This window comes from Dermatophagoides farinae, chromosome 4, assembly GCF_024713945.1.
Source record: "Dermatophagoides farinae isolate YC_2012a chromosome 4, ASM2471394v1, whole genome shotgun sequence".
Lineage (NCBI taxonomy): Eukaryota > Metazoa > Arthropoda > Arachnida > Sarcoptiformes > Pyroglyphidae > Dermatophagoides > Dermatophagoides farinae.
In genome coordinates, this window is record NC_134680.1 from 3,178,550 (window position 1) to 3,200,699 (window position 22,150).

The window sequence follows — 22,150 nt, forward strand, 5'->3', positions numbered from 1 at the left end:
AACATTTTTGATAATATACACTGTATATATTATACAGTTATCACTCAACACCAAACACACACTTGAATATGAATGTTTTTCTTACAAAAATGAAACTCCAAAATTTATTTGATTCTAATCCATCACACATTTGAAATTGTCGACATTTTTTTTTATTTTGTTCAATCTAAATGATATGTAATAATTTTTTCGATGAATCTAACATCAAAGAATTTAGGCATCATTTTCAAAATTATTTCACCGGTGGTTTTTTTTTATTCATCAAAGTATGTATGACTGTATATAAATGATGATGATCGAATGTTATACATGTTTTTTTTTGTTATCATTGATATGATCAATTTTTTTCTTTTGTGGTTATTCAATGTAAATGTAATATAAATGATATATTTTAAAAGTGCAATAATGATAATGATGTTTAAATTAAAAGAAAAATCCGACACAACTGACAATGAAGACACAATCCAAATCATCATATCACGTCGAAGACGCGCGCGCCAATCCTTGTAAATTATTTTTTATTTTATTTCGATGAATGAATGATATTCAACCACAGAAACACATTATTATAAACGGGTCGTCATCGATGTCTTTGTCTGTGTTGTTGTTGGTTTTTTTTGTTTGTTTACAGTTGGTTTATGAGAAAATTCTCATACACATAACATAACATTCAATTATATATAGTAGTTTTTCTCTTCGAAATTTAAATTCTATTAATAAAAAAAGTTTTCGTTTTACCCTCCCGCCCAACTATTATTATTCTATTCTGTGATGATCCAAATTTTTTTCCTAGCTCTCTTTTTAATAGAAAACCAAAAAAGGAAAACACATACACAAAAAAAGCCTTCTACATTCAAATATTCTGTTTCGATTATACAACTTTCACATAAAATTCTCATTTAATTTGTTTTGTTTTCCAGTGATTCCAACTTTTTATTTCTGGTTCCTAGTGTCTTGTTTTGTTTTTGTATGAATACAATTTGGTAAGCAGGCCTTCTGTTTTTTTTTTGGTTTGTCAATTCTTTTTTCGCTTGCTTGAATGAATGGGGTATCCAAGAATGTCAGTGTGTGTGTGTTCCAACATAAAATATACCATACATTATTCAATAGAACCTTCATTTTTTTTTGTAATGCTTGCAAATAGTCTCCTTGTTTCGAGAAAAAAATTTTTCGTTCTTGGAATTTTGATGATGACGATGATGTTTGTTCAAACACACTACTACTGGGAATGACAAAACTCATCGCTGTTTTTTTTTCTTCAACAGAACTAGCAGACAAACAATCATCATTGATGCTGAAGCATCATCATCATCATCCATGGAAATTTTCGTAGAAAAAAATCCATTTTCAATGCTTCGTTGAATCCTATCATTTGATTTTTTTTTGGTTCCATTATGAATCTGTAAATCATTTCTGGATAAATAGACGAGATACACGCAAACACACACACAGAAAGAAAGAGAAAGAGCGAGAGAGAGTGATCCGGGCACCAGGTAAACTGAATTCTAATCAAGAACTACTTATGAATGGAAGAAAATTTTGCTGATTAATTCTACAACCAGTACTGAATCAAGTATTTTTATATTATATACCACACCAAAGTAAAGTAAATATTTTCTGTTTGTTTTGTTGTTTTCATTCCATCATCATCATCATTATCAATCATGTTTTTTAGACATTATCGAATGTTGATGATGATGAGTTGTCTCCGTCTGTCTTGTTCTGTTTGTTTGTTTTTCCTTTGATTGTATGTAAAAGGTTGTTGCATTAAATGCTTTTTCAAATAATTCATTTTTTTTAAATTTCAGAAATTCTTTATATTGATTTTTTTGTGTCTTGCTTTTCCTTTTCATTTTTTTTTTATTTACTTTTTTTCTAATTAGCATATCATCATGTCGAATCATGTTAAAACAAATAACAACAACGAAAATCGAACCGGATATTATTAGTGAAATCTGTGTGTTTTATACACACATACACAAGCCATATGTGACCAGATGATCAACGTTTTTGAGATGAAACACAACAAAGAAAAAATCAACAAAATTCAATTTTAATTATGAATCTATTAAATCATCGTTATATAGGTTATATTATCATTAGAAATATTGATAATATTATCTGGTCATCATCATCATCATCATCATCATCAATGTTATCAAAATATCAAAACCAATTTAGAAAATGGCCATCCAATTATCATGGTGATGACCAAATATTATTTTCCAATTCACATTGCTCAACTAGTCAATTTATAAAATTTTCCATACCGCATCAGACATTCTTAAACAATTATAATTATTCTAGTGATACTTTGAAATTTAAACCAACGACAACCGTATTTGATATACGTTCGGTAAATATGAACATTCGAACAGAATATTTTACCACTTAATTCAATTCTGTTTCCGTTTTTGTCAAAATAGATTCGAACATTAATGAATAATAATAATAGCTACCTGTGTTCAATCATTGATTTCCGTCGACATTATCATTTAGTACGTGGCCACAGTACTTTATCATCATCGAAAACGGAAAACGATTTAGTATCCTGTACTCATTCTTCATCCAATCCACCATTGACCATTACGATACGATTATCTATCTCATTTTCAAATGGCTATTTTTCCGTTCGTTTCGCATCACGTGAATGTTTATTTCATTTTTGGTCACCAATAGAATTAGTATTAAAAATGTTACAGGAAGAACTTGTGTCCGCTTCACATGCAACGGCTATACATTGTATGAATATTGGTTCACAAACAACTATTCCATTCGTTGATGAACATAATGATTTTCTTGATCAATTGCTCATTGAATTCGATACACAATGTAATAGTGGTCAATCATTTCCACTTCGATTTGATCATATAAAATTTGGCCGTATTGAAATGGTTGCCGAACATTTGGATAATGAAATGGATGATACTAGTACTAGTAGCGAAAATACAAGCAGTAGTAGTAGTACCGACACTGAATCCAACACTTTTAATTCTGAATCTAGTCATCATCAAAATCAAACTACATTTCGATCATCAGCATCATCTTCGGCTAAACATAGATATCGATTAGCTCGTCTAATGCCATTCGGTTATGCATTACTTGGCTGTGATCTAGATGAAATCTACTTTCTTGGTACTGGTACCGGCACAATACAAGCAACCGGCCCAGATGGATATCGGCCACATGTTGAACGACCATTAAAGATTCATTTCAAGCTAATAGATAAAACACAGAAATTAAAAATCGATCTCGAACAATGGCATCATCATAATCCATTGGATGCACAGACAATGTTATTCAAATCTAAAACCATTGATCCAAATCTTTTTGAACAAAATGAATTGGTGGTACGTGTATTGTTACAATTTTATTCCAATTATAATTATTATTATCGATCTCCATCATCGATCTCATTTTCGCGATTTGAAAATGGTCGAAAAAAAACTATGGTTAGAAAATTTATATTTCAGGTACACGCCCCAGTTTGTTCCTTTGCACAGAACCTAAACCTAAACCTTTTTGAAAAAAACTAATTATTGTAATTGTCGTCCTCTATCTATCTATATATGTTGATCTATACTATTTTTGGCTTTTTTTTACTACTTCATCTGATTCATTTGTATGAAATTTTCATGTTAATTTCCATTTGTCACTATTGATTTTTTCAAGTATTCAAATTTTAATTTTTTTCTTATGTCTTAATATTATTTCAGTTCTTACAGCAAGAACATCAATCACTTTTGGAACGTTTTCAACCATTACAACAAGAATTTACCGAACTTATCGATTCAGCAAGAAAAGAATCACGACGACGTTTTAAATTTGGTGGCCTATTTTTACTTAGTGCTCAACTTGGTTTCGTTGGACGATTAACTTATTTTGAATATTCCTGGGATATAATGGAACCGGTTACATGGATAATGACCTATACGACTATGGTTGGGTAATTTTTTTTCAAAAGAATCATATATAACAATACTATTATCATAATAATTTTATTTCCCAAATAATAGATCATTTGCATATTATATAATAACATCGGAAGAATATGTTGTACCAGGTGTAGAAAAACGTATGATAGCATCGAAATTCTGGAAATTGGCTAAAAGTCGTCAATTTGATGTTAAGCAATATAAACAATTGAAAGAAGAGATTAAACAATTGGAGAAGCGTATTGGAAAACTACGTGCCAGATTCTGAGCTGAAAAGCCTAAAATTCGACCTTACTATCTTTAACTAATATTAATGATGGGGACCATTGTTTTTTTTTCCTTTTTTTTGCTTTGATTATAAAACTAATTGTTATTTTTTTTTGTTATTGTTATCTTTATGTATGTGTGTGTCTGTTTGGGTTTATTGAATTGTGTTAAATTGTTGCCTCATTGTCTTTTTTTTTGAAATTTCAAAATATAAAGTGTATATTATGGACAAAACTTTTCTCTCATTTAATCGATTCAAATGTATCGATATTAGTCGTCCGTCATTCAAACAGGAATTCGAACGTTTCGGATGTTTTTTTTATTATTATTATATTTATAATAATTAAAGTGTTTGATTAGCAAAAATTTTGTAAATTTGAAAACTTAGAATGATTGATCCGGCATTAATTTATTGTTCCGTTTGTTATCGATCAAAATTGGAACCGGATAATCAAAACTTATCCTATTATGTAAGTGCATGTGCACGAATTTTATGTAATGATTGTCACCAACAGCAATTATTACAAAATATCGCCTGTACCAAATGTTCACGATCAAATTGCCAAAAAGAACTAATTTCCGATCAATTAATTCCAAATGTTCGGGCAATTTTCACACCAAACGTAAATGAACATTGTCAACATAAACAAATTGTTCAATTTCAACAAACGCAACTCAAATCGTTTGAACAATATCTTCGTCAACAATTTATGGAATTTAGTCGACAATGGAATAATGGTGGACAAAGTATTGGTCAATTGAAAGCAATCGAAGACGAACGAATAAAACGATCGATAGAATTACAAAATACCATCAATGTTTGCTACCAAAAACGGCAAAAACAACAACAGTTTAGCCAGGTGAGCAATAATTATTACCAGAATCATGAAGAATCGCAGGCATTGAAGACCCGTCATCATCATCATCATCCTACCAATCAGAATCATCATCATCAACCGAACATTTTCGAAACATCATTGTTACAAACATCTTCATCGAATTCGATACCAATGAATCGAGCCTTGAATATATCAAGATCATCATCATCAACAAATAAGCTCTATCCCATGAAGACAGGAACAAAATCAGGAATTTCAAGGTTACCATCATTAACATCGCATATGCCTAATCTAAGTGTAGATCTGAAATCAAATTCCATTCACGATCGATTATATCGAAAGACATCACCATCCATTTACTCAGCAATGACTGCAGTGTTTCGTGATAAAATGAATCCATATGCAGCTTCTAGACTATCGAAGCAATCATACAGGTGGCCTGAACGCCGAACATTCGGCAATAATATACAGTCGTTAGCTCATATTAAGAAAAAATAATTGAAAATTGTTACAAAATTTAATTTTAAAAAATTAAAAATAATTTAATTTCCAAATAAATTCTGTTTAAAAAGCGTTGCTCAAAAAAAATTCTCGCTATTCGATTCTACTTGTTTTATTTATCAAAAAAAAACTAACGTTTAGCAACCAAGAAAAAATGACCCATTCAACCAAATCATCACATCATCATATTAATCTTCTATTCATGAATATCAATTTTGATTCCAATTATACTTGTAATGCATTGGCCAGTACTAATCAAACGATGCTTAAAATTGATGATGGCTGGGAAACGATACCCGAATCTATAATAATAGATTTGATTTTTGCGCTGGTATGTGTGTGTGTGTGTGTGTTTTGTTTTTCTGTTTCAACCAGCTGCCGCTCATCCCTTTTTCTCAGAATATTAATTTTCATTTTTTTCCATACAAATTCTTTCTCATCATCAGATATTATTCATACCGTATTATTATCTTCCACGATTAATACGTTCATTTGGTTGGCATCAAGAATATTCCAGTTTTTCATGGATAAATTATTTTGGTAAAAATAATTTGTTTAATCTAAAAGATGTTACCAATGATGATATGGATAATACGAACGATTTGATCATCAATTCGGACACATTAAAACTAATAGAAACTTATCTACAACAATTAGATAATGATGATAAAGATGATGATGATGATTCTGATCAAAATGTATCTAAAAATTCGGAATCAAATAACATCATTACGACTGCAGCTTTTCTACCTAAACATTTTGAACCGGAAAAATGTCCAAGACGTGATAGATCGGATAATGATTGTACGAATGGATTCACTGGGAAGAATCGTGATGAATCGACGTCGATTCCATTCGATTCCGAAACAACCGATATGACAACGAATGAATCATCACTTTGTTCGAAAATTTTACGACAAAATTCTATATGGCGAAAAATGGTAATCTATTTTTAGCTTTCTGATATTTGTATGGTTTTTGATTGTTTTCACTTTTTTTTCTAACTTAAAGTGTGATGATTTCTGGACAATGGGCATTTCTGATGAACGAATCCGACAAGAACGTGGCATCGATGCTTATCAATATCTATTATTTCAAAAATATCTAATCTGTCTTTTGGGAATTATGACTATAATTTCGATTTTTGTGATACTTCCTGTAAATATTTACAGTAATTCAAGTGAGTTTTAATCACATCATCATCATCATAATTATTAATTTGCGATTAATGGCATAATTTTTTTCCACAGATTGTAATGGATTTGCTTGTACATCGATGAATAATCTACCACATGGTTCATGGCTTTGTTGGTTTCATGCAAATCTATCGGTTATTGTCGTTTTAATCGCATTATTTTTGATGAATCGTTTTGCGCAAGAATTACGGCTACCATGTCAATTAAGTTTGGATCAAAATGACGTGAAAGAAGCTTTCGCATTTGATGAAGATCAACAGCAGAAAATTCTTCTAATACGACCATCATTAAATCAGTTATCTTCGCTGCGACAATCTGAAAAAATTCCGTTGAATAATCAATCTGTTTTTGCCCTATCCAAAATATCCGATGAACCAGAATCATCTCATCATCAACCGAATAAATTCGATATATTAGAACGATTACGATCAAATTTGAATCATTCATACCCATTTGCGAAACTTAATGGTATTCAACTTATAATGGATAATCGTCGCTTGAATGATCTACAGCAAAAATATCATCGTTCATGGCTTGCATTGCAATGGTTACAAAGTACAGTGAGTAATGTAACTCAGAATAAAATTCAAATATGTCCCTATGGACAAATTTGTTGCTGCATGTCCGTTTCAACTGATTCACCAAAAGAATTCTATAGCAAAGAATTAGCCAATTTTCGACGAGAAATTAATTACGAACTACAAAATCTAACGAAACTCCAAAATCAATCTATACGTGGTATTTTTGTCGAATTTGAATCCGAACAGATTGCATCGAGCGTCTATAAACGCATCAAACGCCGTTCAAATATGTCCAAACGTCGAATAGGTAGTCCAAATCTAATGGATCACATTGAAACGGATCTGACTCGACTCATTCATGACCGATGTCATTATCCGGCACCCAGACCGGATGATATCAATTGGAGAAATCTTGGCGTTGAAACGAAACGAAAATGGGCATGGAAATGTCTTTGTACATTCATCTTATTCATAATATTTTTTTTCCTTTCGACACCAACTTATGTATTTAAATTATTGGATCTTTATGCTTTAAAGCATTTACATGATCAGAATATCCTAGGACCAATATCACTTTTAGTCGACTATTTAAATCCAATGCTCATGGTCATGTTGGTATCATCGATGCCAACTATCGTACAACATGTTCTTGAAATGATACCATATCAAACCATTTCTGGTCTGAATTATGCCATCATGACACATCTTTATTCATTTATGGTCCTTACAATCATCATATTACCTTCGGCAGGATTTTTAACGTAAAAATATTTTCTAATTTTTTTTTTGCTTTGAACAACTGATTTAACAATTTCATATTTTTTTCAAAAACACTACACATAGGATGAACGCCATGTTGGACAGTATTTTTGGTGTGAATACAACGATCATAAGTAATGTACCAGAGATAGAACAATCACATTCATCATCAAAATCATTTCATTGGCAATGTCTATTCCCTGTTGATAATGGAGCATTCTTTCTGATCTACATAATTCATGCAGCCATATTGGGCAATCTTATTGAATTGTTACGTATAACAGATGCTTATATCTATATGTTCTACTATTTGGTATTCATACGTTCACCTGCCGAATATAAAACGGCTCGTATGATGGTTTCACAAGAATTTCCATTAGGCGTTTTCTATTCACAATTTCTACTCATATTTACAATGACCATTATATTTAGTTTTGCATCACCATTGATCGTTCCTTGTGGCCTAGCATACATGACCGGAAAACATTTGGTTGATCGTTACAACATTTATCATGTTTATGTTCCGACAAAAATTAATTCACAAATTCATTTAACGGCCATAAATTATGTACATATTGGTCTGGTGTTGATGATTTTACAGCTATTCTCGGTGATGTTGATCAAAACAGAATATTCACTTGTATCACGTTATATACTATTCGTATTCATCTGTGCATTAATATTTTCATTGATACGATGTTTCTGTCCAGGTTTTCTCGATAGACGTCGTCAACCGAAACGTGAACTTGGTGAACAACAAACAGCTATTGAAATCTCTCGACAACAACAACAACAACAACAACGAACATCAACATTATCATTATCATCGAAATCGAAATCATTACATCAGAAACAACATTCAAAAGATGAAATTTGTATCTGTTCTTATACATGGCCAGTGTTTGTCAATTTACTTCGGAATAAATTTTTTTCTTCTTTCTCTTCATCATCTTCTAAGCCCTTAAAATCTAAGGAATGATAATTGAATAAAAAGAAAAATTTTTTAATTCGAATTTTTTTCCATACGTTGTTAATGAATGGTAACCACCGTGTGTTTGTGTGTGCGTGCGTTGTCCTCTCTCATCTCATTCATTTGATGTTGAACCATTGTTTTCAATTTGAAATTGTGCCATCAATTTTATTCATAATATTTTGATTTATATTGTACATTCATTACACAAAAATGGATGTTACAAATTCATCGAATATGGTATCAGCGTCATTGGAACAACCTCGTAGAAGTAGTCGATTGCAGAAATTAAAATCACCCTTAAAACGAAAAATAATTCATTTGAAACATATTGATACAAGCGATGATGATGATGATGATGACGAAATGAAGTTTGAAAACAATGACTTTTCATCTTTAAATCGAAGCCAATCGTTTGACATGTCCGATATTTCATTCGGTAATCAATCTTTTCAAAGTCAAATATCTTTTTCACAGCTAACACAAAACTCGCTACAATTGGGTCAATTTACCTATCTGAATTTATCACCACCATCATCATTAGTTTCGAATATCATTATTGACCATTTTTATAATGATGTCGATTTGGATAAAATCAATGAATTATTTTTCATTTCAATACAAAACATTCGAAACAAGCATGAACTATTGATCAATACGGTCGGTTCATCATTGGATTATTTGCGACATCCACAGCCCAAAATTGTCGATTTTCTTTGCGATTTTCTTAATTTATATTCAAAACTATCATTCGATGAAAGTTTAGATTCTAGCACTGAAATCGCTCATCAATATTGTCATGTTGTTGAACAAGTATTCGATAAACTTGATCGTTCACGAATGAATTGGACAAGAATGAATTTACTCAATTTGTTTAAATCAGATTCAAGAGTTAACATTTCAACAGTCATTTCCAATAATGATCATAGCTATCTATTTGATTTAATTGAATTCATTAACGATTGTTTTGGCAGCGTTCAACATCAATTAATAACAACAGTAAAGACTGAGAAAAAAGCTAAGAAAAATTACAGAAATCAAAGATTAAATGCTATCAATGTTTCTGTACGATTATTTAAAATTATCATCGAATTTTTGGCCATTGATTTTGAAAGATTCTTACATGCTTCTTTTGATTTTCATAACGATATCCAAGGCCAAGATCGTCCGTTATTGGTTCGAATGTTATGGTCAAATAATAAATATCCGGAATACATGTCCAGCATAGTTAGATATTTCCTATTCCTAGTGGCTAAATCCTTTCGAACATTTGCTAAAATCAATACATCAATTCAAACATCGATCGATCAGTTACGACAATCGAATACTTTCATTCAATCAATCAATAAAATGTTGTTCATAATAGCCGAATCATTGCGTATGGGTTCGGGTAATGTACGACCATATTTATCTGTAACATCTAACCGTAATCTTGTTGCTGCCGATCTTTGGTGTCAAATCGAACGATGCAAATTGAATGAAGATTTTACTATCTTACGATTTTTGTCCAAAGAATTCCGGTCGCTACCATGGTTTAATGTTCAATTTATACTGCAAATAATGAACCATTTGTTTGCCGATCTCAAGCATACGCTGCCAATGATACTCGGTCAGAATAATGGTAATCGACTTCGAAAGACACGTATCACATTACGGCTACTTGTAACTGCATTTCTAACCGGCGATCTAGATGAATTTCGAGTCACACATTTTAGAATGATGCAACGTAAACGAATTGGTTCATATCAGGATGAAATCCGAGAAAAAATTGAACGATTTAAAGATGTAATAAAATCATCATTCATTGATCACGATGAAAATGATGCGGGTGATAATCAGCTATCATATCAAATGTAAGTAGCTTTGTGTGTATATGTATGGGTTGTAAAACTTTAAAAAAAATTTTAAATTTCTTTATTATGCTTAAAAATCTAAGGTATCTAACACGTAAAACTAGCTATGGCGGTAATGCCTTACACATGGCTTGTCGGCAGAATGATACGGATGCTATTGAAAAATTTTTCGATCAAACACAACCAAATCAACAGGATCGTAATGGCCATACACCAATGATTGATTGTATCCGTTATAAACATTACAAATGTCTCCAAACATTAATTGATATAAGTAATCGTTCGAATAATCCATTAAATTATGAGATAGCTGTAGCGAAAGAAAATGGCTATACAGCCTTACATTATGCCATAATTCAGCGGTAATAGAGAATCGATTCGATTATTATTGGAAAATGGTGGCCGTCATCTGCTATACATTGAATCAAAAGATGGTTATTCACCCGAAACAATGATCAACTGTATCATCGACCAACAATCGAATGACAATGAAATGAATGAAAATTTAAGTGAATTTATTTCGAAAATCGAATCGAAAAAAATGTCTAATCATCTGCCATTGTTTGAGGAATTATCTCGAAATTTCCAAATGGATCTTGATCAATTATTATCCTATTATTGTGATATGATAACAATCTTATTCGATTGTTATCTTCAAACAATTCGTATTCATCAATTCAATTTCGATGATATTTTTATTGATCAACAAGCTGATTATGACAAATGTTTTGTCAAACAAAGTCTTTGTCTACGATTATCGCATGAATATCAACGAATATTTCGACGAAATCCATCCGAATTGGAATTAGATATGCTTATTGATGATTTAAAAATCATTGGACGATTTCGTTACTATTTGGAACAATTTATGAATCAATTGAAACAAGAACAAAATCTTCAAGATATCAAGATTGATCTAAGAATTAAATTTCAATCATTACAATCATCAATGAATTTGATTCAAACAAAATTGGGTGATTTTCTTGTGGAAAAACTTTATTCATGTTAAAATGAAATGAAAACATAAACAACATATATAAAATCAATGATTTTTTAATAATTTAATTATCTAATGTACATATTTTTTTTTTGGTATAAAAACTTTGTTTTTTCCATTCATGTTGAATAAAGAAATATTTGAAAGAGAAAAAAAATTTGTATTCTGAGTTTTGAAATTGAATTGTTTTTTGTTTGCCTCTATTCTAAAAATGACCACTAGATCAATGACTACGGCACAGAAATATAAGCTAACAAATCCATATTATGGGGGATATCGTTGCCGCATAAGTAGCGATTGTAATGATGATGATAATAATGATGAAATCGGTGATCGTGTTGATCAACTAGCATATATTATATTACAAAGTTCACGTACAATAAATCGTTTATCATCGATTCATGGTGAAAGAATTATCGATCGTTTCATTTGTCAACCACCAGCTGTTGAGAAACGGATTCGTAAAGTGTCCTATCCAAATCCGGTGACCAATTTGATCAATTCGAATGAAACTTGTTCGGCTATATTTCAGGCTAATCATATGAATCCAAATCAACAAGACCAACAACAACAAAAACAGAAACATCCAGCATCTGTTATAACGTTAGAAAATGCATCCAAATTTGATATAACGAAAAACCATAGAACAAATGCAAATGATAATGTTGATAATGATAATATTCTATTCATACGAAATGAAAACTGTATTCAACAACAACAGGAACCAAATGAAAAGAAATTAACTCGTTCATTGGTGAATATGTCATCCATTTCCTATTTGTTCAAATGGGGTTGGTAGCGGTGGTCAATCCTCATCATCGATAATTAGTGGTCATCGTCGTCGATTACAAATTGATTTGGATACGACAACATTTTTTACATTTACAAATTAAATTTGAAAATAAAAAAAGAAAATCTTTTTTTTCGTGTTTCTAAATTGAATTCTTAAATTAAATTTTAAAGCAATTACATTGTTAATGAATGAATACACTCACAGCGAATGGGATAAAATAAAACGGTCCAAGTGGCGCCTTTATTTGTTCGATTTGTGTATGCAGTTTTACGTGTGTTTGTGTGATTGTAGAAAAGTGATTGCATTTGTAATACTAGTCATTTTTTTCGAGTGAAAGTTTCTTATTGTTTGTTAATTTTTTTTTGTTTTTTTTTCAAAACTTTGAAAAAACCAGATTATTAAAAAATCATTATTTTGCTTTTTCATCAAAAAATTAATCATGTCTCAATCAAATTTTGTCAATTTTAAACGAAAACAATTGATTGCTATCGAAATTAATTGGCGTGCCGATCCATCATTGAAAGTACAAGATTTTCATGATAAATGGTTGAAAAAATTTGGCAACACTGAAGTTATTGACCGTAATTTGGCTGTAAATTTTCTACAAAAATTAAATACTGGTGAATATGATGATGCAATGAATGTTCCGTTGGAACAAATAACACCAAAACCGATACAAGCCAGTAATGATGCAATGAATGGTGACGATGATGAAACTAATGGTGGTAATGATGCATTATCGGAAAATGTAGCTACGGCTGCAAATGATGAAAAAGAAGTAAAAATTACCAAACGTAAAAATCAAAAAATGGCTGTTGGTAAAACACAAAAGGCTGCAGTGTTAAAAGCTGTAAAAGAATCGAATGAAAAAGTTGAAGAGGCTCAACAACCACAATTACAAGAAAAATCGAACAAACGACCTAAACGTAATAATGCTATTGTTGAACATGATGAAACCGAAACAGCTTCTACTTCCGTTAATGAACAACCGGAACAACAACAACAATCATCAAACGCAAAAGGTCTGAGACGTTTACGAAAAGAAGCGAAAAATAGCGCCGTTGATGTAATTGTTGCTGGTGATACACAGACTGAAAATCGTAAACTTCGTGGTAAAAAAAAGCAACAACAACAGGAAGCTGAAGTAGTTGCCCAAGATGAAGAAGAAATAGTCAAAGAGCCGGCTGTAGCTCGTCGTGGTCGTCCACCACGTAAACCACGAAATTGAATCAAACTTTTTGTACTTTCCTTTTTTTTGGAACAAAACTTATTTCCGATTCATATAATACACACAAACACGCACACACACACACACACATCAACGCCACTTTTTGTGTTCACTTTATATCGATAGTCATGATGCCATTTTTGACAATATGAGGAAAAAACACCCATTCATTACCTAAACATATAATCAAATAAACAAATTGTTTCAACAACAACTAACACACACACACACACAAACATTACATTGAATTTAACATTTGAATACAAGTTTTAAATTAAGATTTTTCTTTTTATTATTATAATAATAATTAAACTTTAATCCTTTTTTCCTTAAATAAAAAAAAACCAATATTTTTTTATGTTAAAGCATTGCGCTATGTTATTGTTCCAGGAACAACAACAACAACAAAAAATTGATGCGGCTTACGCGCGTGAGTAATCCAAAAAACATTTCGTCTATATCAGTTGTTATTGTTATTAGAGAATTTATTCATATGGATATTTTTTTTTGAGTTTATTAGTTAATAAACTGATCAAAAACAATGTCACATCGGATGAAATATACGTTGAAACAGAAAATATCCATATTGAATGAATATGATCACGGTAAAGCAACAAAACGTATTGCTGAAGAATATCAGATGCCAATTTCAACGGTTTTATATTTTATAAGAAATCGTTCAAGATTTGAATTTGAAATTACTGAAAGTCAAGATGATGATAATGGTATGGATTATCGATTAAATTTATCCAATAAACAACAACATGATAAACGAATTCATCGTATAATACAACGAAAAAATGATTCATCGAACGATCATCAACATTCATTGAAACGTAAACGATTGACTAAATTATTGAAATCAGAATCGGCAAGTTCGAGTGATGATAATGATAATGATGATGATCAACAACAAAAACGACAGAGCCAATCTTCAATACAACAGATAAGAATACGAAAAATTCCATATGAAATGAAATTGAAGATAATTAAAGCATGGGAAAATCGTGATCAAATTACCGGCTGCATTGATAATGGTGGTGGTGGTGTGGGCTGGTCAATGCGTAAAATTGCCGAACGTTTTGGTGTTTCTTCACGTAGTGTTAGCCGTTGTATTGCTAAAAGAAATGATTTGAAATTATCAATGTCATCATTGAACACTGATACCGCCGGTGGTGGTAGTGGTAGTAATAATCATAATTCTGATGAATATCGTAATCACCATATTGATGATGAATTTGACATCATTGAAGATGATGACGATGAAGATACTGATTCAATAGCGATTCAACCAAATGCTAGTGGCACCATTGATCATCATTCCAACATTGATGATTCAATTGATCAGCGACCTCATTCTTCTTCTCTTAATTTCTCTATGATGATTCCAAATTCGAATCCTGAGATTATGTTTGAAAATAAAGCTCAAACTGAAGTGGTCAACAGACAATCTATAGTTTCGAATCTAATATCACTACCAGAATGGATTGATTCAGGTAGTAATAATGGTTATCATTCATTGGATGAAGAACTTGTCATTTCGATTAATGAAATTTTCGATCATCTTAAACATATCCGTATCATTTCTAAACGGCTATCATCACCATTAAATTCATATGCTTTAGAATTTACGGAAACAATGTTGAATACTGCTAATAATTATGTTGATCGTCTTTTTCGTTCAGACAAATCGAATAATAATTGTAATGAAAACGGTAGTATCGATTCCAATGATAATCATCGATCGAAAAGATCTATTTCATTGGATTCGAATTCGTAATATTAGAATGTTTTCAAATTTTTTCTTATCTAGAGAATTTTGATTAGGCGTGTGCAATGTTTATTTAGACATTTTTTTTCTGATCATTTGATTATTTGGCAATAAATTTTTTTTTTTTGAAAAAAATTTCACCGTTACATTAGTTCTATATAGCAAGGGAATACGAATCTAAACAGTATGATTTTTTCATTGAATTGAGCAAACTATTCTGGTAATGTTTTTGGGAAATTCCATTCGAACAGAAAACAATCCAATGTTCCAGGAAATCGATTAACACTGTCGTTTTTCGTTGTTGTTATTGTCATTAACTCAATTTCAAAGATGGGACGTGCCAAAACTATACGTTTGGATGTTAAATTAAAATTACTTCGTGATCATCAAAATGGTGATACGGCCGTCATTCTTGCAGAGCGATATTCAATGCATCCAAATACAGTGATGCGTATCATCAAAAATAAAATTCAATATGAATCATTGTTGAAGAAATCTTTATCGTCTGAACATGATGATAACCATGGCCAAAATATTCTACCTGAAATGATACAAAAAGATGTGGAACAAAAACCAGAAATTATGGATAATCAAACATACCCGGTAATATTTCCAACTAGCTCTGACCAATCTGAATTACATCAACCAAAACGTAAACGTAGGAAGTTGTTGAAATCCAATGATTTAAATCTTAAAGAATCAATGGCTCAAAACGGGGAAAAATTGTCGTCCATATCTCGGCAAAAACAACAACGTTTTCAAGGTCGAAATGGACGTATATCATCTTGGAATTCGGCTAATGAAACACGACGAATTATGGCATTCAAGCGATTTTTAGATTATGTTGATCGTATTGAAGAGATTGTTCTCACTCATGATCATGATTATAATCAAGCATTCCAGTTTACTCGAGATTTAAATCAAGCATCATTACGATATCGATTTCTGCTTTATGAACTTGAAAAGAAGCAATTGATGCGACTTAATCAATGGCAATCATCATCAATTAACGGCCATGGAAAACGTATTAATAACAACGAAGATATTTCGAAAGAATTTTGGTATGCATAATGAATGTTTTTTATTTAAATTTTCAAACAAAATTCCTAATCATTTCAGCGAATTGATCCGTACGGGAATCGGTCGGGCATCCTAAAGACAAAATATCATTTTACTCACTCGGAATTCTGGTTATCTAGTTTTATGTGAAAAATCGAAATTTTGATTTTTTATGAATAATAAAAATTTGTTTAAAATTAGAATTTTTTAAAAAATAATTAAAAAATAAAAAAATAAATTCACCATGTCCCGTTGTTTATGAATGGTAATATCAAATTGTTCATTTTTTTTTTATTTCGAGTCTCAACGTAATATTGGCGCTTTTTCTTTGATTTTTGTTCGATGTTGAAAATTGTGAACATATCGACTTAATATATTTGCTATGGATGCTATGGATTCTGATACTAGTAAGTATAATTTTATTTTATTGTTGAAATTTATTCGACTCACGTGTGATTGATATATGAAATCCATCACTAGGACGATCAAAGCGAGCATTAAGCCGTCAAGCAGCTAAAAAACAAGAAGCATTGGAACGACTTCGTTCGTTGAAAAATTCTGGCCAAAAAAATCGTCTAGTTAATCTGGAAGAAGCCTGTGTCTATGAAGAGGTGGATGAAGAATCATATGCCCAATTGGTTTCAAAACGTCAACGTGATGATTGGATTGTTGATGATGATGGGGGTGGTTATGCTGAACATGGCCGTGAAATATTCGATGATGAATATGATTCATTTGAGGATGATGCTGAATCTGGTAATAATAGTGATCGCACAAAAATACGAAATAAATACAAATTACAAGGAAATGGTTCGAAAGAATGTAAAGAAGATAAAAAAGGAGATATTCGAAACATGTTCAATAAATGGAAAAATACGAAGCCTAAACACTCACCTATGGCCGTCTCTTTGGCACCCGTGAAAAAATCTTTGAATGAAGTTCGTATCGATAATACTGAGATTGATAATCTGGTCGATTCTATCACATCGACATCCAAATTTCCATTGGTAGCTGGAAACAGTTTTCAACCACTGAAATTGCAGCGTAAACAAACTGGCATCGGAACACCAAATAGTGCAAAAAAACGGAAAACATTTGAATCATCGAAAATTGGTCAATCTACTTTACAACAGTTTTTACCACCGTTTAAACGTCGTTCGAATATTAATACGGATTTGGATTTCGATCAAATCATCGATAAAGATGAAATTTATAGAAACCAACAGCAAACAATTGATGATGCAAACATTAAGATTTCGATCAAACAAGAACCATTGGACGATTTTTCCTTGAATGATTCGGATTTCACGCTTCCTGATCATAATAGCGATGATTTTGATGATATCGATTCTTCAAATCAGATTTCAATGAAATTGAAAGTGGAAAAATTTCCAGAAGAAGAATGGATCGTTTCGAATAGTAATGTTGATGTAGCTGATTCGAATGAAACATCAACTGTGACGAAAACTACACCACATTACATCTTACCAAAAGATATACAATTCGAATTCGATCAGGATCAAAATAAGTTATTGAAATTCTATTGGTTCGATGCATTCCATGATCCGAATTCTCATTCAGATAGAATTTTTCTGTTTGGTAAAATTTATGCTGATTCTTCACACAAACAACATGTTAGTTGTTGTTTGCAAGTAAAAAATCTTGAACGACGAATATTCATTTTACCACGGGAACATTTTCGTGAAGATCGAGCTCGTCGTGTTCAAATGGACGATGTACGTGAAGAATTTGAACAACAAATTGCACCACAATTAAAATTGCGACAATTCCGTTCTCGTAAAGTAATCAAAAGATATGCATTCGAATTGGATCAGATTCCTGATGAAGCTGAATATTTGGAAATCCTATATCCTGCCTCTTATCCGCCTTTTCCGACGAAATTTGCTCAAGGAAATACGTATCGACATGTTTTTGGTACGCAAGCTTCAATTCTTGAGAATTTTATTCTTGATAAAAACCTAATGGGTCCAGGATGGTTGTTGATAAAAAATCCTGAAATTACCGAACAACCAGTCAGCTGGTGTAAGTTGGAATTGGCCATATCTAAACCAAAAGAACAGTTATCGGTTCTGGAAGGAACCACTCTACCGGCAACACCTGATTTTACTCTACTTAGTCTTTGTTTCAAAACATTTGTCCACGTAGAAACTAAAACGACCGAAATTGTAGCCATTAGTTGTCTAGTGAATCGTCAATTCAATTTTGAACAGAATAATCAACCACAAAAACAGAAAAAATTTGATCATCATTTTTGTATTATCACCAAATTGGGTGGCCGAAATGGTAAAGATCTTCCTGTTGATTTCAATCATAAAATGGCTCTAAAAGACTATGGAAAAACCAGAGTTGAAATCATGATGAATGAACGAGAATTGCTGACTTATTTCATGGCTAAATTTCAACAAATCGATCCTGATATAATAATTGGCCATGATATCTATAACTTTGATTATGATATTCTATTGCAAAGATTTGGTCATCATAAAATTCCATTACAATGGTCCAAATTAGGGCGGCTTAAATGTTCAGGTATACCTGCAACAAATCGATCAACGAATAAAGATAAACATCTTCTACATGGTCGTTTGGTATGTGATGTAAAATTAATGAGCCGTGAACTATTGACACGTGCTAAAAGTTATGACCTTACTGAATTGTCAAGTCAATTATTACGAAAAGGTCGTTTTGAGATAGAACCACATCGATTGCCACAATATTATGAAGATTCAACTCGTCTTATTCGTTTAATCGAATTTCTTATGAAAGATAATGATCTCATATTGTCCATTGCATATGAATTGAATTGCCTACCACTTTGTAAGCAAATAACTAATATTGCTGGAAATTTGCTATCACGAACATTGCTTGGTGGCCGATCCGAACGTAATGAATATTTATTGTTACATGCATTTAATCAACGTGGTTATATTGTGCCGGATAAAGCAGATCGAACAACATCAAAATCAGAAAACAAACAACAACAAATAGTTAAACAAGAGGAGACGAAACAAACAACAGAAACGGATGATAAATGGGCCGATAATAAAAAATCATCATATACCGGTGGTTTGGTTTTAGAACCAAAAATAGGCTTTTATGATCGTTTCATTCTATTGATGGATTTCAATTCACTTTATCCATCGATTATACAAGAATATAATATTTGTTTCACAACAATCCGTCGTCTTTCGAAAAATGATGATAATTTAATTGACTTGGAATCGTCCATCGAAAAAGATGTTGAAGGTGTACTACCGGTCGAAATTCGTAAATTAGTCGAATCTAGACGTGAAGTTAAACGACAATTAATCGATCCAGCCATTTCAAACGATCAACGGTCACAATTGGACATTAAACAAAAAGCATTGAAAATTACAGCAAATTCAATGTATGGTTGTTTGGGTTATGGCCGTTCACGTTTTTATGCTAAACATTTGGCTTCAATGGTAACACTAAAAGGCCGTGAAATTCTTTTACATACAAAAGAAATGGTCGAAAAAATGGGTTTTGAAGTTATCTATGGTGATACAGATTCTATAATGATATTGACGTCTTGTACCAAATATGAAGAAGTTCGTGAAATCGGACGTAAAATCCAAGCCGAAGTTAATAAACTATATCGGCGGCTTGAAATCGATATTGATGGCGTGTTTCGATCGATGTTGTTGTTGAAGAAAAAAAAATATGCCGCTTTGACGGTCATTCCACCACGTTCGAGTAATCAATCAGAATTGCAATATGAACGCGAAATCAAAGGTCTAGATATTATTCGACGTGATTGGTCATCATTAGCTAAAATGGCCGGTGAAGCAGTTTTGGATCATATTCTTAAACCTGATCAAAATTCCGAATTGATTGCCGATCAAATTCATCAATATATAAAACAATTGGCTGAACAAATTCGTAGTGGACAATTGGAATTGGAATTGTTTGTTATAAATAAAGCGTTGGCCAAACGACCCGAAGAATATGGTGAACAAGGCAAAAATTTAACACATGTTATGGTTGCCCTTCGATATAATCAATTGAATTTAGGTAAGTCTAATTTGATCTTAAATTATTTGATCAAAATTTTTTTCTTGTTACGAAAAGGAAAAAAATTGGGCTCAGGTGATACGGTCCCATTTATCATTTGTGTGGATGGTACGAAAAATTCGCCCACACAACGTGGATATCATTTGGATGAGGTTCGACAAAAACTTGTTAAGCAGGAAGATTCAAAGAAGGAGAATCAAGAGAAAACTCCGTTTCATATTGATATTGATTATTACCTTAGTCAACAAGTATTTCCAATCGTTTCGCGTATATGTGAACCACTTGATGGTACTGATGCCGTTATATTGGCCGAATTTCTTGGTATTAATTACCATCGTCATGTTGATCGTGGTGTATCTGGTGATCATCAATCGCGAAAAGAAATGGATCCAACTTTTTCTGTTGCTTGTGGTGATGAAAAATATGATTGCTATGATTCATTATTTCTTCGTTGTCCCTTTGACAATTGTGGTAAATCTTTGGAAATTCGCGATCTATTCCGTTTATGGTCAGATCGAAAAATTCGTGGATTAGATCTGAAAGAAGTGTTGAAAAATTATAAATCAGATAGTCTATTTGAATTAACATTGGCCGGTTGTTTAAATTGTCATCGAAGATTTGATACAAAATTCGTTGAATTTTATTTCGATCTAGAATTAAGGCGACAAATAGATTATCATGTAAGTCAAAGATTCGGTCAACGATGGATGCATTGTGATGATCGTGGCTGTTCACATCGGACTCGTTACCTATCCGGTTTGACTACACAAAAACACATTGTTTGTCCACGATGTGGTAACGGAAATCTTCAGCCAAAGGTTTGTTATAAAAGTTTTTTGAAAAAATTTTGACAAAATTCTCTTTTTCTTAGGATTCTGAACATTTCCTCTATGAACAGCTTACATTTTTTCATCGTATATTTGATTTTGATCGCACTATACAACGATTTAATCTGCTTTCACTTCCGGATGAATATGAATGGAATTGTGAGTAAACTTACTCAATGTTGGTTGATCTTAATGTAATTTTTATTTTTTCATTTTAATTATAGCTCGTCGAAATAAACTCAAAAAAGAATATGGTGATCTATTTAATCGTCTGCGACGTACCGTACAATATTATCTGGATAAAAGTTCATACAATGAATTTGATTTGGGATTTTTGTTTCACAAATTTCGTTATAATACCAACAACAAATCTGTTGCTTCTAACAAGACCATTCATTCATCTTGATCTCTATTATATATATTGATTATTCTTTATAATAGCTTACCACACATATTGTCATTGTAGCCTTTGTATTTTTTCTCTCTAATCAGGTCTATTGTTATTCATTAAAGCTTATTTCATTATTTTCTATTGAATTTCGCGCGCTCTTCAATATCGCGATTAATCGATATTTTTC

At 31.8% G+C, this 22,150-nt stretch overlaps 8 protein-coding genes across 26 annotated transcripts; all 8 read left to right on the forward strand.

Annotated features, from left to right (window-relative positions):
- The first annotated feature begins 31 nt into the window (after window positions 1-31).
- On the forward strand, window positions 32-4,568 carry MCU (mitochondrial calcium uniporter). 18 transcript variants are annotated; one of them, XM_075730531.1, is made up of 7 exons: window positions 371-506; window positions 921-983; window positions 1,676-1,747; window positions 1,884-2,356; window positions 2,427-3,350; window positions 3,717-3,946; window positions 4,017-4,568. In XM_075730531.1, exons 4-7 carry the CDS (start codon window positions 2,060-2,062, stop codon window positions 4,201-4,203), a joined length of 1,638 nt encoding a protein of 545 aa, XP_075586646.1. In that variant the 5' UTR covers window positions 371-506; window positions 921-983; window positions 1,676-1,747; window positions 1,884-2,059; the 3' UTR covers window positions 4,204-4,568. The 18 variants fall into 18 exon arrangements, with proteins under 18 accessions (XP_075586642.1, XP_046908361.1, XP_075586633.1 ...); XM_075730518.1 differs by lacking the exon at window positions 1,676-1,747 and adding an exon at window positions 1,266-1,606 and having other exon boundaries at window positions 352-983; window positions 2,427-3,473; XM_075730521.1 differs by lacking the exon at window positions 1,676-1,747 and adding an exon at window positions 1,266-1,601 and having other exon boundaries at window positions 352-983; window positions 2,427-3,473.
- A 23-nt stretch (window positions 4,569-4,591) lies between these two features.
- LOC124500539 (uncharacterized) lies at window positions 4,592-5,539 on the forward strand. Its single transcript, XM_047064624.2, has one exon. It carries the CDS (start codon window positions 4,592-4,594, stop codon window positions 5,537-5,539), a length of 948 nt encoding a protein of 315 aa, XP_046920580.2.
- Window positions 5,540-5,676: 137 nt separating this feature from the next.
- On the forward strand, window positions 5,677-9,031 carry LOC124500540 (mechanosensitive cation channel TMEM63B). The gene is made up of 5 exons (XM_047064625.2): window positions 5,677-5,873; window positions 5,989-6,483; window positions 6,554-6,722; window positions 6,793-8,020; window positions 8,103-9,031. Exons 1-5 carry the CDS (start codon window positions 5,697-5,699, stop codon window positions 8,995-8,997), a joined length of 2,964 nt encoding a protein of 987 aa, XP_046920581.2. The 5' UTR covers window positions 5,677-5,696; the 3' UTR covers window positions 8,998-9,031.
- A 65-nt stretch (window positions 9,032-9,096) lies between these two features.
- LOC124489933 (uncharacterized) lies at window positions 9,097-11,995 on the forward strand. The gene is given in 3 exon segments (XM_047052360.2): window positions 9,097-10,841; window positions 10,925-11,198; window positions 11,200-11,995. Coding segments are annotated over 3 exon segments (2,565 nt in total). The 5' UTR covers window positions 9,097-9,201; the 3' UTR covers window positions 11,851-11,995.
- A 795-nt stretch (window positions 11,996-12,790) lies between these two features.
- Window positions 12,791-14,224, forward strand: LOC124490042 (uncharacterized). The gene has a single exon (XM_047052512.2). The coding sequence runs from the start codon at window positions 13,071-13,073 to the stop codon at window positions 13,857-13,859; it is 789 nt and encodes a 262-aa protein (XP_046908468.1). The 5' UTR covers window positions 12,791-13,070; the 3' UTR covers window positions 13,860-14,224.
- On the forward strand, window positions 14,212-15,664 carry LOC124490004 (uncharacterized). Its single transcript, XM_047052466.2, has 2 exons — window positions 14,212-14,289; window positions 14,380-15,664. Exon 2 carries the CDS (start codon window positions 14,401-14,403, stop codon window positions 15,637-15,639), a length of 1,239 nt encoding a protein of 412 aa, XP_046908422.1. The 5' UTR covers window positions 14,212-14,289; window positions 14,380-14,400; the 3' UTR covers window positions 15,640-15,664.
- Window positions 15,665-15,791: 127 nt separating this feature from the next.
- Window positions 15,792-16,955, forward strand: LOC124490043 (uncharacterized). Its single transcript, XM_047052513.2, has 2 exons — window positions 15,792-16,691; window positions 16,750-16,955. The coding sequence occupies exons 1-2, from the start codon at window positions 15,961-15,963 to the stop codon at window positions 16,784-16,786; spliced, it is 768 nt and encodes a 255-aa protein (XP_046908469.1). The 5' UTR covers window positions 15,792-15,960; the 3' UTR covers window positions 16,787-16,955.
- Window positions 16,956-16,976: 21 nt separating this feature from the next.
- Window positions 16,977-22,109, forward strand: PolA1 (DNA polymerase alpha catalytic subunit). Of its 2 annotated transcripts, XM_047052314.2 has the most exons (5): window positions 16,977-17,096; window positions 17,170-20,745; window positions 20,803-21,563; window positions 21,617-21,731; window positions 21,797-22,109. In XM_047052314.2, exons 1-5 carry the CDS (start codon window positions 17,072-17,074, stop codon window positions 21,976-21,978), a joined length of 4,659 nt encoding a protein of 1,552 aa, XP_046908270.2. In that variant the 5' UTR covers window positions 16,977-17,071; the 3' UTR covers window positions 21,979-22,109. The 2 variants fall into 2 exon arrangements, with proteins under 2 accessions (XP_046908270.2, XP_075586095.1); XM_075729980.1 differs by having other exon boundaries at window positions 17,170-21,563.
- Window positions 22,110-22,150: the final 41 nt, after the last annotated feature.

Bases quoted from the DNA above. Each gene is read 5' to 3' on its own strand.
- LOC124500540 (XM_047064625.2), top strand. From the start codon at position 5,697: ATGACCCATTCAACCAAATCATCACATCATCATATTAATCTTCTATTC. The intron at 6,484-6,553 runs GTAATCTATTTT...TCTAACTTAAAG, and splicing joins ATTCTATATGGCGAAAAATG to TGTGATGATTTCTGGACAAT. The intron at 8,021-8,102 runs GTAAAAATATTT...CACTACACATAG, and splicing joins CCTTCGGCAGGATTTTTAAC to GATGAACGCCATGTTGGACA.
- LOC124490042 (XM_047052512.2), top strand. From the start codon at position 13,071: ATGTCTCAATCAAATTTTGTCAATTTTAAACGAAAACAATTGATTGCT.
- LOC124490043 (XM_047052513.2), top strand. From the start codon at position 15,961: ATGGGACGTGCCAAAACTATACGTTTGGATGTTAAATTAAAATTACTT. The intron at 16,692-16,749 runs GTATGCATAATG...TAATCATTTCAG, and splicing joins GATATTTCGAAAGAATTTTG to CGAATTGATCCGTACGGGAA.
- PolA1 (XM_075729980.1), top strand. From the start codon at position 17,072: ATGGATGCTATGGATTCTGATACTA. The intron at 17,097-17,169 runs GTAAGTATAATT...ATCCATCACTAG, and splicing joins TGCTATGGATTCTGATACTA to GACGATCAAAGCGAGCATTA. The intron at 21,564-21,616 runs GTTTGTTATAAA...TCTTTTTCTTAG, and splicing joins ACGGAAATCTTCAGCCAAAG to GATTCTGAACATTTCCTCTA.
- MCU (XM_047052405.2), top strand. From the start codon at position 2,060: ATGAATCTATTAAATCATCGTTATATAGGTTATATTATCATTAGAAAT. The intron at 2,357-2,426 runs GTAAATATGAAC...TTGTCAAAATAG, and splicing joins CCGTATTTGATATACGTTCG to ATTCGAACATTAATGAATAA. The intron at 3,474-3,716 runs GTACACGCCCCA...ATATTATTTCAG, and splicing joins TTAGAAAATTTATATTTCAG to TTCTTACAGCAAGAACATCA.
- LOC124500539 (XM_047064624.2), top strand. From the start codon at position 4,592: ATGATTGATCCGGCATTAATTTATTGTTCCGTTTGTTATCGATCAAAA.
- LOC124490004 (XM_047052466.2), top strand. From the start codon at position 14,401: ATGTCACATCGGATGAAATATACGTTGAAACAGAAAATATCCATATTG.